We start from the raw sequence: 14,010 nt of genomic DNA on the forward strand, positions 1-14,010 counted from the left end.
GTTAAATTTTGCTACTGATTCCTTTTTAACCAATTATAGCTGTTCATTAACTCATGTAATAAATATATAATCTGTTTTTATCAGTCAACTGTCAAATTAAACACGTCTGTGGTCATTAACCCTGGCTGACTTCCATTTAGGAGATTTATGTAAAGGTTTCGAGATGTGTAAAATGCAAGGAAAATATCATTACTATTATTACAAGATGCACAAAGGACTTATTTATTCATGGGAGAACATGCAGACTCCTCACAGAAGGGCCCCCCCTCACCCTAGGTTCAAACCAGGAACCCACTTGCTGTGAGGCGACAATGCTGACCACTGCTCCACCATGCCGACAGACTTATTTTAGTAAAAAGATATCTGGATGACACTTTGATAAAAATCATAAACTCAAGGTGTACTTACATATTTTCCAAATCTTTCAGCTGTATCCCGTATCCTTGCTCTGATGTGATCCTGGGAACTACTGTAGACGAAAGCTGCGACATTAACTGTCAAGTCAGTTGAACAGTAAACTGTGACATGAATACTTCACATACTGTTTTTGCCCCTCCACCACTTTGGCTTCAGGCTGATCTTCCTAAACTAAAATCTCAGTAAACATTGTTCTCTGTAATTAAGCGAGGAAACAGAACACAATCTGTTCCAACGTATCAGTTTCTAAAAGGAATGTAAATAAAGTTGGTGCATTAAAAAGTATTTCACAGTTGGAAAGATGCTCTTCTCATAAAACTGGGCTGTCCATGAAGTAAGAGGATCGAAATACTTTTGAGACTGGTGCCACAGAATCAGAGAAAACAGACAAAGAGCTGCGGCAGTGCTCCCGCTGGTGGGTAAAGTAATGCGAGCTTGGCCAGTTTGTCACAGGAAACAATATGGAGGTTGGCTGGTAACAAACAATCTCGTATTACAGTGAAACCATAAGCTAAAACATTTAAGGCGAGAAACAGACGACACAGTTACAGAATCTTTGTCCATGTTTAATGTTTAAACTTTTGATCTCAGTATTTCAGCCTCCATTTTTAAGGAGGAAACAGTACAACACCCACTTCCTGTTCCTCTCATATCACAGCTAAACAGTGCACTAAAATATGTTTCTGAAAGCATGTTAGGTGCGAACAAGGCAACACAGTAGATGAATCATTGTGACTTATGACACTAAACTGATCAAACATCAGCAAAGTTATAATAAATAAGATAATTTCTGTTCCAGTGTTTCTACTCCTGGTGACCAGCTGACTCACACTCCCTCGTAGTGAATCTAAAGCTCTCCAACAGACTGTGATCTGAACTCTCTGTGTGTGCTGGCTGACCTACTTTCTACCACTTCTACCACTAGATGTACTTCTCAGTTCAGTCAGGCATGTAGCTGCGGAGCTACTGTAACACCAGCTGTCTGCAGGAATTAGACTGATGTCAACAAACACAAACAGCAGATCAGAGAGTGTATGTATTGTAAAATTAGTGGCACCACAGTGTAGAAATACTCTGTTACAAGTAAAAGCCTGCGTTCAATTTTTTACTTAAAGCCTCTATAAGGAACTTTTAACTGGATATGCAAAAGTCTCTGGTTTCTGCTGATGTCTGTGCGTGACCTACAACAGCAAATGAGACCATCGGTGTGAAGATAAGCTATTTCTATATAGTGTATATCCACACCTTTAGGAAACTGTCTCCGGGTCCGCCCCAGGTCGCTTCCAGCACGAAATGATTTACGGCACTCAGACGGCACACGTCATCTTACCTAGCTGCTTACATTTATAGTGACTCTTATAAATAGTCGCTATTCCTCCTCCTCGACCCGACGTCCGCGGGGAGTTAAAATAGCAGCAATCATCGGGTAAAAGTTCTGTGAAAGCACTGGACTCACCAACAGTCAGCCACGTCTCAGTCACACAGAGAAAATCCAATCCAAGAAGCCGTGGAAGTGCTCGCCAAACAGGCTTTCAGCCTTACCAGCCGACCACTGCGTTTACCCCGGCGGCAGTGGCGCTTACGCCGGAGAGGTGGAGCTGGGGCGCGGCAGAGGTGAGCTGGGATCCCCGATAGGAGCAGGGGCAAAATTTTCCCGTCTTGTTGTTTCATTCATCCTCAAAACAAACACATGCGCGAGCCAGGTAAGCGTCTTTACGACAATACGCGCTAGAGCCCATGGGAAATGTAGGCTTCATTCCGGCAAAACACTACCGCTTTTGTCCACAGGGTCGCCAAAATCAACTCAAAATTAAAGTTCCTTGTAGGGGCTTTAAGTAAAAGTACAAAATAGCATCAAAATGAGGGGCTGACCCTGATTCAAAATCTTCCCAGTGGACCAACAGTCCTCATCAGGGTCCATCAGTGGACTAGTCTCCTGCATGTTTCTGATATTGCTGTAATGATTAAATGATATATTTTGGTGGTTTGAGTTGAAGGTGTGAGAAAGAATAGTATCAGTAACATTGTTAACACTGTGCTACATTACAGAGAAATACAAACCGTACTAATGAACCTTCATTAATATAGGCCTATATTTTATCTCCAAGTGCACGTCACACACTGAGCGAGCCGCCTGTTAATGACGCTGTGGGCTAATGGGCATGTAGCTACTTCCATGTTTCACATGATACGTCATGTTTGTAGTCGACCAATGAAGATGAGTTTACATATCACCTTGGGTTCGTCCTTCACCTTCTCAAAATGATCCCACACTTTGGATTTCCTGCCCGACATGTTATTAACTAGCCTGTGGAATAACCGCAGGTACCAGCCCTGGAGATTAACCTGACTCCTGTCTGACTGCTGAGCGTGGACACTTCCTGTGTCTGTCCTTTCAAAGTAAAGTCACACATGCTCCAGTCATATGGGTTTGGATTTATTTTGACAAGGTGCAGCTCCTCATAGAGTTTCATTTTTTTTTCCTGCGACTAAGCAACCAATTAAGTCTTGCTGAGTAATGACCTTCCTGGTCGACTAACATTTGGCCGACTGTTTGGGAGCAGCCCTAATCAAAATATTCTTAAAGCACCAAGCACTGCTGATATATCATATTATTGAATAATAATTATTGATGCATTAATGTGTTCATCAGTTTAATGTAGAAGTGGACTGCCGGGTAGTTTATGAATTAATGTAAAATCTCAAATCATTTCTATGTATAATGTTTCTTATGTTACAGTTCACAGTTTACCTGTCATACATCACACCTGGTTCTTCCTCAGCTTCCTGTTGCTCTGGTGTTTCTTTCTACAGTTCAGTTGTTTCTCAGAGACAGTCAGACAGGTGGTCTGTCCTCCTGCAGCTGTCTCACTCTCTGCAGCTCCTCCTCGTAGAAGAGCAGCTGGTCCACCTGGAAACCATCATCAGGTTTGTCCTCCAGGTGACTCAGAGCCTCGGGGACGCTGCTGTCACGCTGTCTGGCCTCCTTCAGCTTCTCGTACAGATTCTGGAAGACGTCTGAACCCAGACGGCGGTGGATTGACCTGCAGGGAGGACGCACTCGGGTTTAATTAACACAACAGAAGTCGACATCAATCTACAGTCTCACAGTTAAAGAGGGTTTCTGTCAGGACATCTCACAACTCCACAGTGGCTCCCTGTGACTTCAAAGAAATTATATGTAGATTAAGATTTTAATGTTCATTCATCACTGTTGTTGCTTGAAAGTGATTCTTAAATTCTTCAATTGTAAAAGTGTATAGCCTCTTCACTGCATAAAAAAATGTTTCAACATTTCATCAACTAAAATTTGCTCCGTCACTCTAAGGCCTGGTGTCTTTTCCTCTAAGGCTGCTGTCAGCCCTAGAGTGGTCTCCTGTGGTCTGAATCAGGGACTCATGTTGTTCCAAAGTTGTATAATTGCCTAGAGTTGGTTGGTGTTCTCACGGCAGCATTTACAAGAGGACCAGATCAAATGTCTTGTGTGAGAAAGCTGCTCTTGATTGGTCAGAATTTCCATGTGGGAAAAATCCAGGAAGTAAAGCAAACGTTGAAGAAGAGTACACTTGCAAGATAAACGTGACACTTTCTAATGTCACAATGGAGGGACAACTACGCAGGCTGATTTTAGCGCTGCTCATCGTGGACTATATTGCTGTCATTGTTCATTTTAGTCAAACTAAAAATTCTAAATCCCAAAAAGGGGGGAAACAAAAAGAGGATTTAATAATGAACAGGTTCATTTGCTTTCACCACCAACACTGCAAAGTTAGAGAACCAAATAATCATTAAACAGACCACTCCATAGTGACCATGTTGAGTTAAAACATATTAATGTGTGCTCATTTAGACCTGTTGACTAATTTAGACTTAATTTCAATTCAGTTTTATTTATAAAGCCCAATATCACAAATCACAATTTGCCTCAGAGAGCTTTACATCATATGACGTCCCTCTGTCCTTGAGACCGTCACAAAGGACATAAAGTAGAACTCCCCAAAAAAACACCTTGGATGGGGAAACAAATGGTAGAAACCCTAACAGGCTGTGTATCCTTCAATATGAGGCTTTGTTTTTGTGGCTCCAGGCATTTTTTATTTTCTCTTTGTTCAGGGCAAAAATGCCTCTTTTGTTAGGAAAGGTTGCAGCCCCCAGGTTTAGAAGAAGAAATCTGTATTAGCCATTGAATGATTGAAAAGAAAGCAGCTGTGTCTGTTGGTGGGAGACAAACAGCAAACAACAACTTTGGTCTCTGGTTTAGCATTTAGACACTTTCATTAGTTCACCCTGACTTCCTCCTGGTTTCATGTGAGTTTCACTCATTTTCTGTTTCTTTTGGCATGAAAAATAAATGTACTAAAGATCAGGTCATAAACCATATTCAGCATCAGAGTTTTCCTTCCAGCAGTGTTCCTCCTCTGTTGCTTTCCTTTTAAATTCTGGCAACATGCCAAACATCTTTTTAACTTATGACTCTTAATTACATTCCCTTTGAACACCTTACAGCAATTTGCACACTCTATGCATGCACATCTTTTAAGGACATTAACTTTTAACTCTTTTGTCAGTGCTTGTGTTCTTTGCAGTGATTTCATTTGGGCACTGCTGCAGTGACATTAGGTTTTGCCTCTGGGGTTTAATAAAGTATTTATCTGTCTTTTTATGCCTACAGTTAGTGAATCTGTAGGTCAGCACGTGGAGCTTCTGGTTTTCACAGACTTCACTTTAAAATCTAAAAGAATGAACCAATTAAATGTTATTATATGTTAAGATTTTGTGTTTTCTACTTCATACTATTTTTCAACTTCCAAAAACAATTGTTAGTAAACCTGAAAACATAAAGAAACTGCACCTCAAAGGTATTTTCAACAACATGTAGACCACATTTTCTTTGTTCATCTAAAACTAAAGCAGAAATAATGTTGATTTTTTTTTCTCTGCTATTTAAAACTAGACTGTATATTGATAGAAAAAAGTAGACTCTAAACTGCGACTCATTTTTTAAGTGACCCTTCATTGTCTCAGAAATGTTCTTAGGAACTGACAGATGGACTGAACCAACCCGCAGACTCTCAGCAGGATTTCAGCTCAGACTGAATTTTAAAATGAGCTCAAATAGATTCACAGCAGCAGGTCGTCTGGTTCATGTTTGATCATGTGACCTGCTGTTTCTGTACATGCTCCACCTGAGTGACAGCTCAGCAGGAGGACGGAATATATCTCTGTGTGTTTCTGTGTGTGTCTGTAATTCAATACTTGACTACTGACATCACAAATTATAGGATATTAACCCTTACCTTAGACTAAACTTAACCTCAAGCTTAACCCTAAAGCATGCCTCTGCCTAAAAAAATTGTAAAAATGTACTTAGTTTTCAAAAATGTCACTGCTTTGTCAAAAAATCCTCACACAACAAAAATACTTGTCAAAAATCTTCTGTCTTTGCTGGAATCGTTTGTATAAACGTCCCCACTTTCCAAAAAATGTCCCCACTTTATAAAAATGTCCTCAATCACCAAAAACTACCCTCACTAGTCAAAAATGTTCTCACTTTGTAAAAATGTTCATACTTTGAAAAATGTACTAACTTTCCAAGAATGTCCCCACTTTGTAAAAATGTCCTCCCTCACCAAAAATGTCCCCACTTTCATCTATCAAAAAAGTCCTGACTTATCAAAACTGCCTTTAACTTTCAAAAATATCCTCACTTTTCAAAAATGTTTCCACCGGTCATATTTGTCCTCAGTCACTAAAAAGTCCTCACAATTACTGTCATTCTCAAGGACCTCACATTGATAGAAAAACATGACAGTGTGTGTGTGTTTCCTCACTGTAGTAATCATGACAGTCATTTTGGTTGTTGTCGTGCGAAGATCTTAATATCTTTGGGCTGTTTGACTCCGTATCACCTCCTCCTCCACCTCCACCTCCTCTTCATCACCTCCTCCTCCTCCTGGGGGAGGTGCTGTGACTGACAGGGTGGGGCTCAGGACGGCTGACTTCCTTTCTGTTTATCTGAGCCCGTCACAGGTGTTTGACTCTGTGTTTGAGCTGCTGTCAGCAGGTAAACGGTGTTTCTTCTTCTTCCTCTCAGTGTGACAGACAGCAGCTCTCAGGTCAGATGAAAACATTGTCATCATCTTCTCTTTTTTTCCTCCAGAGACTGAAGTGTGATTGTAGATGCAAGAGGAGACACTGGATGAAATGTAGTTCCCGTTGTCTCTGTTTGAAGCCAAATCTTTCCTTCTGTCTTTATGTTCCAGGTTGATTCAGGACAAAATGTGAGCAGCCATTGAAGTGAAAGCATCCTACATCTGCTGTTGTCATAGAAAACCAAACGACTGTCATGGCAAACACAACCAACTGCTGTTACTTCGTCACCCCTCTATGCAAAATAACTACTACATTTTTACTGATACTGTTACTAATATTACTGTGAAATGAGACATAAGGACACAACAATATAACCACATATCAAAGCCGAGAAAATATTAGAGACGGCTTTTTTTCTGGGTTCCTTCCGCTCCCCGGCCCCCCTCCTCAGCTCGGTACACTTTACCGGCTCTATGGGGGGGGGTGGGTGGAGTTATCTCACGTCGCATGAAACACGCTGGAAACATGCTGTATCTTTTCCATGTCAAAACGACTTAACTACCACTTCACTACTGAGAGGAGTGTACGTGCAGAGAAAGAACATGATAAAAAAGAAACAAGCTTGTTAAGTTAGCTGTTAGCTGTTAGCAGCTAGTTATCGCTACCTTTAAGCAGCTGGTGGCCACGACGCACAGCTGACGGTGGTTCCATTGATTTACACTGTAAAGCATTCAAGCTCTATTCAGTTAAAATGAGTATTAGGCAAAAGGTACATGACAACGTTCTCATGATGTGTTCAGTGTAATCTTGTAAAATGGAGGTTTTGGTGAGAAACTTAAATAAATCAGCTGTCTGAAGGAGAAATGTGTTGATGTTTTCACAGCACTATGAAATAGATATTAGAGATGAACTATGATGGATCACATATAGTAAAAGGCTTTTACTTATTTTTTTAAAGATGTTTTTCATGTGAAAGAAGGTCGTGTTAAAGGTTGTTTTATACATGTATATTATTGAATTTGTGCTCATTCAAGGGTGTGAAGGACTGAATGACTTTAAAACTGCTCATTTATTTTTTATAGTGTAGATTTCTGTGTTTCCGTGGCAACAGAAGAAGAATAAATAACAAAAGAAACACCAAAATTAAAACAACGGTATTGGCTGTTGGTGAAAGTGTTATTTTAAACAGTGGTATCAGTATCGGCTCAGAATTTCAAAATAGGTGCATCTCTAGTTCAATTAAAAAGTTCATTTGTACATTTTATTATTATTTTACAATGAGATATATTCTTTTATTATTTATTTTTCTGAACAACTTCATCTGTTATTCTTGTTTTATTGATTATTGATTTCTGTGATTCTTACAACACATGTACAACATGTTGCTGAAAGCTAATCAGCACGTTTTTGTCACTGGGTTGTTTATTTGTGCTTTAGAGCGTAACCGCTGTGAAACAATCAGAAAATAATGTTTCATTTGTGATTCACGGATTTGTTCCCTCTCTTCATTCACTCTCGTGCTCACCGCTGCTCTCTCAGTGTCGTTGAGCTGAGGAGGGGGAGGGGCCAGGTGTGAATGTTGTGTTTACAAACAGTAAGCAACAAATCCTGCGAAGTGTGCCTTTAAATGACACCTGTGACACATGAGAGCAGAGTGCTGCGTTCATGTTGCTCAGTGTACATCACCTCAGTGAGTCCACACCTGCCAGTCCTGATAAAACAAAGCAGCTGAGGGAGTTTGTGTTGATGGATAAAAAGGTTATGAGCTACAGGTGACCACGAGAGGAAATTGGAGGAAGTCCGTCTGAAATCAATAACTCATTTCAACGTTTATTACAAATTTTAAGTACTGAATCAATAAAGGTCCGACTGCACACCTCATGTCTGTGAGCCAACAGGAAGACAGTCCAGTCCACATACTCAAAACATGAAGCACTAGGTACCTTCCTGAGTCAGTTGTGGACGTTCAAACTGCAGGTGACAGTCCAGAGTTTGTTTGATCCATCCACCACAGATATACAGACTTTCTTCTTCTTTACACCACGGTGCCGTCTGCCTCAGAGACAAATGGTGCGTATCATACCGCCATAAATGAGGCCTGTGTGTGTAGGCGTCTGACGCCGAAGTCCATTTACAAAACAGTCATATTTGATGCATTAGAAGTGAGAACAGGCTGATTTCATGAAGTGCAAGTGATGTTAAACCATGTGAAACGGATTTGTTTGATAAAGTTTAAACATCTTCTGCTCAGTTTTATGTTATTTGATGTTTTCTGTAACTCTGAATAAATAACACACACATCAGGCAATGAATACAGAAGAAACACAGTTTTAAATGCAGTGAAAGCTGGCAGGTGCACTGTGTGCTCGGTCTTCACTCTGCAGACTAATCCTCTCTCAGTGCACACTGACGGAGGCTCGTGTTGTGAAAATGTGCTCATTCTGTATCAAAGTCAATTAATGCTTAATTTTTAATTATGTCTGTTATTCTACAGTCGGACCAAACAAACTGTAATCACACACTGCTGCATGGCTCTGCTTTCTATTAAGTCTGTTTACACTCTGTATCTCTTAATTAAAGTCCATTACGTCTCAGTTAATACAGATTGATGTATTAACTTGTGTGTATTTTGCAACATGAGAGCAGGAGTTAGAATAAAGGTTCCATTATTTATTAATGTTTTGTTTTATATATCGTTCTGTAGCCTCCCTGCAGTGCTCTTTATGTATTCAAATATAAACATACAAACTTTGGTTGAAGTTTGTATGTTTAAGCATCACAATGCTCCGCAGCCTTTCTAGAAATGTTTTCCAACATGAACGCCACATATAACCCCCCCAGTGTGCCCCTTTGACACAGAGCCAAGCCTTCTTTGAGAACTGTGTGTCATCAATCTTCCAAATGAATCAACACACATCTTGGAGCAAATTCACTTAATATGACCTTATTGTGTCCCAAAGTCCCTCGAGCCCCAGATCTGATCTAGAGCCTTCAAAATGAAGTTAAAATAAGCTCTCAAGCACTTGGTCTCCTATATGCACATATAGCCACAGCCATTAGCCACAGCTGTCCAAAGGTCAGAGGCTGATGGTGTTGTGGCTTTGGGCCAGAATCATTTTCTCATTGCTGTTTATTGAAACATGAACAGGATGTTTTCCTTGATCCGTTAGGCTATTTTAGTTTAAAAAATTCTTATGCCCCATTTTTTGTTTCTGTTCCCACAGTGAAAGTTGTGGATGGTCCCAACAGAAGCGTTCCTTAGCGTCCCCATGTTTGGTCCCCCCTCTGTTGGGGTACCTAGCACACAGATCTGGTACTAAAAGGTGGAGCTAGAAACCCTGCAGTCTGATTGGTCAGTAGAGGACGCTCACTCTGGTTTTATGTAACCTCTGTTCATACATCAGTAAACTACAACTATAAAATGAAAGAGAAAAAAATAACTTCATTCACTGGGCCGACTGCCGGCAACTTTTAAGGTGGAACGTTAACTTGTAATGTTACTCAATGCATGAGTTGATGACGTGAATCCATCAGCACACCTTAAATTTCACTGTGACAACTTTGACCATCACTTTAGTTTTTATATGACACACACTTTTAGTAATGACTTTAAAAATATAGATTCATTTGGAGCGGATTATGTGAAGGTCATATATTCTAATCCTCACTTCCTGTGGGCTACAGCAACACTAAACCCCTGAGCTTGCCTGAGAAGGACTAAATGCACAAAGCTGCTATTTTGAAATATCCCATGGAGAGAGACTCTCACTGCAGCCTGTTCTATTTTGTTGTGAAAATGTGGGCGTGCAGCCTCGTTCTGTGGACGATAAACCAGGTGCAGACTTCCATCTGTGTCACCGCTGATGAGGAAATACAGCGAGTGCTGGACGGAGCAGTGAGTGACAACAACCCCGCCCACATTTAAGAGGACTGTCTGAACAGACCGAGGGTCTAGGTACCATGTCTGAAGGCTTACTGCTGGTTCCAAATAGCCTGAGTGTCAGACTGAAGCTCCCAGAACCTTCAGACTGACATCGCCTCCATTGAAGGCGATTCACAAGGGGGAGGGAATTTGATTTTTCCCTAACCAATCAGTAGAGATCAACGACTCACCCAGAATCTGACGTCATTAGTATCCATGCCTCGGGGGTGCCGAAAACAAGCGAGCATTGCCCGTTTAAAATGTCTCCGTCGTCGTGCACGCCCAGCTGCATCGCTGTTAAATCCAGTTTAGCAGCTTCCTTAATTTGGTCCTCCGTTAACGCAAGTAGTGGCGAAATACGTCGATGGCATCGTCAATGTGGTCTGTAGGATCTGTAGCGGTCGCCATTGTTGCTATCCTCACCAGTTACCCACCAGCGCACAGCTTGACATCAGCGTGGCGCTGATTGGCTAATCGCTAGACCCCCAGCGTTCATTGGTCCGTCCAGCGTTTGGACAAGATAAATCGCAAATTCATTGAAGTATGCCAGACCAGAGATGCAAGCCTACTCAGTGGAGTGGGCGGGGTCTATGGTCTGGAACCAGGCTAGGTTCCAAAGGGACTGGACTGAAAGGGTTTGGTGGAAACAGAGTACTCCATCCTTAAATAATGTACTTTCTTAGTCGTGTGTTACTTGTAAGGTTTACCACCCCCACCCCCCGCCTCCATCACTGCTGCTTGCTGTCCGCTGAGAGGACGTTTGTCTTTGTAAAACCCCTAAAAGAGCGCAGATGGACTAACCCTTTAATATTTTCATCTTTACCCACCAAAACTATCAACACAACCTGTAGCTTTAAAACCTGACGCCTCCTGAGACTCAGGACGTCTTCTGTTATTTTCTTGTTAAAGTCCCGACAGATGATCATTTTTAATCTGGTGCCAACAAGATAATAACTTCCGTTCTGAAGATTAAAAATGTCATCTTTTGGGACGTTAGCAATTTTCTTTATCAGAACACCTGAGAGAACTTGAATGTTCTCAGAGCTCCAAACACACAACAGCAGCTGAAACTCAGCTCTGAACTGTGTGACTCTCTATTCTTCTTCAACCCTCCTCCTCCTCCTCCTCCTCCTGTGTGTTTTATGAGGAGCTGACAGCCTTTAATTCCCACACTGAGCATCTGTGTGTGTGTGTGTGTGTGTGTGTGTGTGTGTGTGTGTGTGTGTGCATGTGCCTGATGTTGTTACCATGGCGACGAGCTGACCCTAATTGAAGCAGGGAGCACCAGGTTCGCAGTTTCATCAACCCCTGCCACCTGCCACCAATCAGATGACCCCACCTTCCACCAGCAGCCAATCAGAGCAGAGCAGCAGGTTTAAATGATCTCTCAGCACCAATGACTGAACTCTAAACAGCTGAATGGAAAATGTGAATAAAATAATAAAAACTTTAATGAATGAATCAGATGAAAACTCAAAGAGAGAAATGTATGCGACTGCAGATAAGCTCAGATCATTAGCTGGAGAGTTTTGGTTTGTTTCTTGTTTCAGTGTCAGTTTGGGATGAAACTACTTTTTGTGCTTCTGCCTGCTCAGGTCACTAAAACTCAACATTATTAAAAGATAACTCTGATGTAATTCTATAATCCCATGTGAAGAGCCAGGTCAAGTTTACAGCCAAATTTAGCCAGCAGTTGATTCCTATTTCCAGAAAATCCTGAAAATAGAATATCAATAAATGTTTGTCCCCATCCTCTCCTGTGGGGTAAATATAAGTATAACATGTATAAACAGCTGGTGGAGCTAATTCTCCAGTCGGTGCCATTAAACCACTGAAGAAGAAGGAGAGGAGGAGGAAAAAGAAGAAAAAAGCTCAAAGAAGAAAAAGAACAGAGCTTGAAAAGGAAGAAGTAAAAAGCTCAAAGAAGTAAAGAGCCTGAAGAAGTAAAGAGCTCAAAGAAGAAGTAAAGAGCCTGAAGAAGTAAAGGGCTCAAAGAAGAAGAGAGCCTGAAAAAGAAGTAGAGAGCCTGAAGAAATAAAGAGCTCAAAGAAGAAGTAAAGAGCCTGAAGAAGTAAAGAGCTTGAAGAAGAAAAGAGCCTGAAGAAGAAGTAAAGAGCCTGAAGAAGTAAAGAGCTCAAAGAAGAAGAGAGCTTGAAGAAGTAAAGAGCCTGAAGAAGTAAAGGGCTAAAAAAAGAAGAGAGCCTGAGGAAGAAGTAAAGAGCTTGAAGAAGTAAAGAGCTCAAAGAAGAAGAGAGCCGGAAGAAGTAAAGAGCTCAAAGAAGAAGAGAGCCTGAAGAAGAAGTAAAGAGCCTGAAGAAGTAAAGAGCTCAAAGAAGAAGTAAAGAGCTCAAAGAAGAAGTAAAGAGCCTGAAGAAGTAAAGGGCTCAAAGAAGAAGAGAGCTTGAAGAAGTAAAGAGCTTGAAGAGGAAAGGAGCCTGAAGAAGTAAAGGGCTAAAAAAAGAAGAGAGCCTGAAGAAGAAGTAAAGAGCTTGAAGAAGTGAAGAGCTCAAAGAAGAAGAGAGCCTGAAGAAGTAAAGAGCTCAAAGAAGAGAGACTGAAAAAGTAAAGAGCTCAAAGAAGAAGAGAGCTTGAAAAAGTAAAGAGCTCAAAGAAGAAGAGAGCTTGAAGAAGAAGTAAAGAGCCTGAAGAAGTAAAGAGCTCAAAGAAGAGAGCCTGAAGAAGTAAAGGGCTAAAAAAAGAAGAGAGCCTGAAGAAGTAAAGAGCTTGAAGAAGTGAAGAGCTCAAAGAAGAAGAGAGCCTGAAGAAGTAAAGAGCTCAAAGAAGAAGAGAGCCTGAATAAGAAGTAAAGAGCTCAAAGAAGAGAGACTGAAAAAGTGAAGAGCTCAAAGAAGAAGAGAGCTTGAAGAAGAAGTAAAGAGCCTGAAGAAGTAAAGAACTCAAAGAAGAGAGCCTGAAGAAGAAGTAAAGAGCTCAAAGAAGAAAAGAGCTCAATGAAGAAGAAGTCAAGAGCTCAAAGAAGTAGACGTAAGAGCTTCAAGAAGAAGAGCTTCAAGTAGAAGTAAAGAATTTGAAAAAGACAAAGTAAAGAGCTTGAAGAAGTAGAAAATAACCCAAAGAAATAGACATAAAGAGTTTGAAGAAAACGTAAAGAGCTCAAAGAAGAAAAGAGCCTGAAGAAGTAAAGGGCTAAAAAAAGAAGAGAGCCTGAAGAAGAAGTAAAGAGCTCAAAGAAGAAGAGAGCCTGAAGAAGTAAAGAGCTCAAAGAAGAAGAGAGCCTGAAGAAGAAGTAAAGAGCCTGAAGAAGTAAAGAGCTCAAAGAAGAAGTAAAGAGCCTGAAGAAGTAAAGGGCTCAAAGAAGAAGAGAGCTTGAAGAAGTAAAGAGCTTGAAGAAGAAAAGAGCCTGAAAAAGTAAAGGGCTAAAAAAAGAAGAGAGCCTGAATAAGAAGTAAAGAGCTCAAAGAAGAGAGACTGAAAAAGTAAAGAGCTCAAAGAAGAAGAGAGCTTGAAGAAGAAGTAAAGAGCCTGAAGAAGTAAAGAGCTCAAAGAAGAAAAGAGCTCAATGAAGAAGAAGTCAAGAGCTCAAAGAAGTAGACGTAAGAGCTTCAAGAAGAAGAGCT

General features: G+C 40.9%; 1 protein-coding gene across 2 annotated transcripts in view; it reads right to left on the reverse strand.

Annotated features, from left to right (window-relative positions):
* Positions 1–983: 983 nt before the first annotated feature.
* Positions 984–14,010, reverse strand: part of nek11 (NIMA-related kinase 11) — a 117,303-nt gene continuing 104,276 nt past the window's right edge. For both annotated transcript variants that reach the window (XM_049583403.1, XM_049583402.1), the window contains exon 16: positions 984–3,461. In XM_049583403.1, coding sequence (XP_049439360.1) covers positions 3,254–3,461 — 208 coding nt within the window. In that variant the 3' untranslated portion in view covers positions 984–3,253. The remainder of the gene's footprint in view (positions 3,462–14,010) is intronic.

The sequence above is a fragment of the Epinephelus fuscoguttatus genome, linkage group LG8 (genome assembly GCF_011397635.1).
Source record: "Epinephelus fuscoguttatus linkage group LG8, E.fuscoguttatus.final_Chr_v1".
Classification (NCBI taxonomy): domain Eukaryota; kingdom Metazoa; phylum Chordata; class Actinopteri; order Perciformes; family Serranidae; genus Epinephelus; species Epinephelus fuscoguttatus.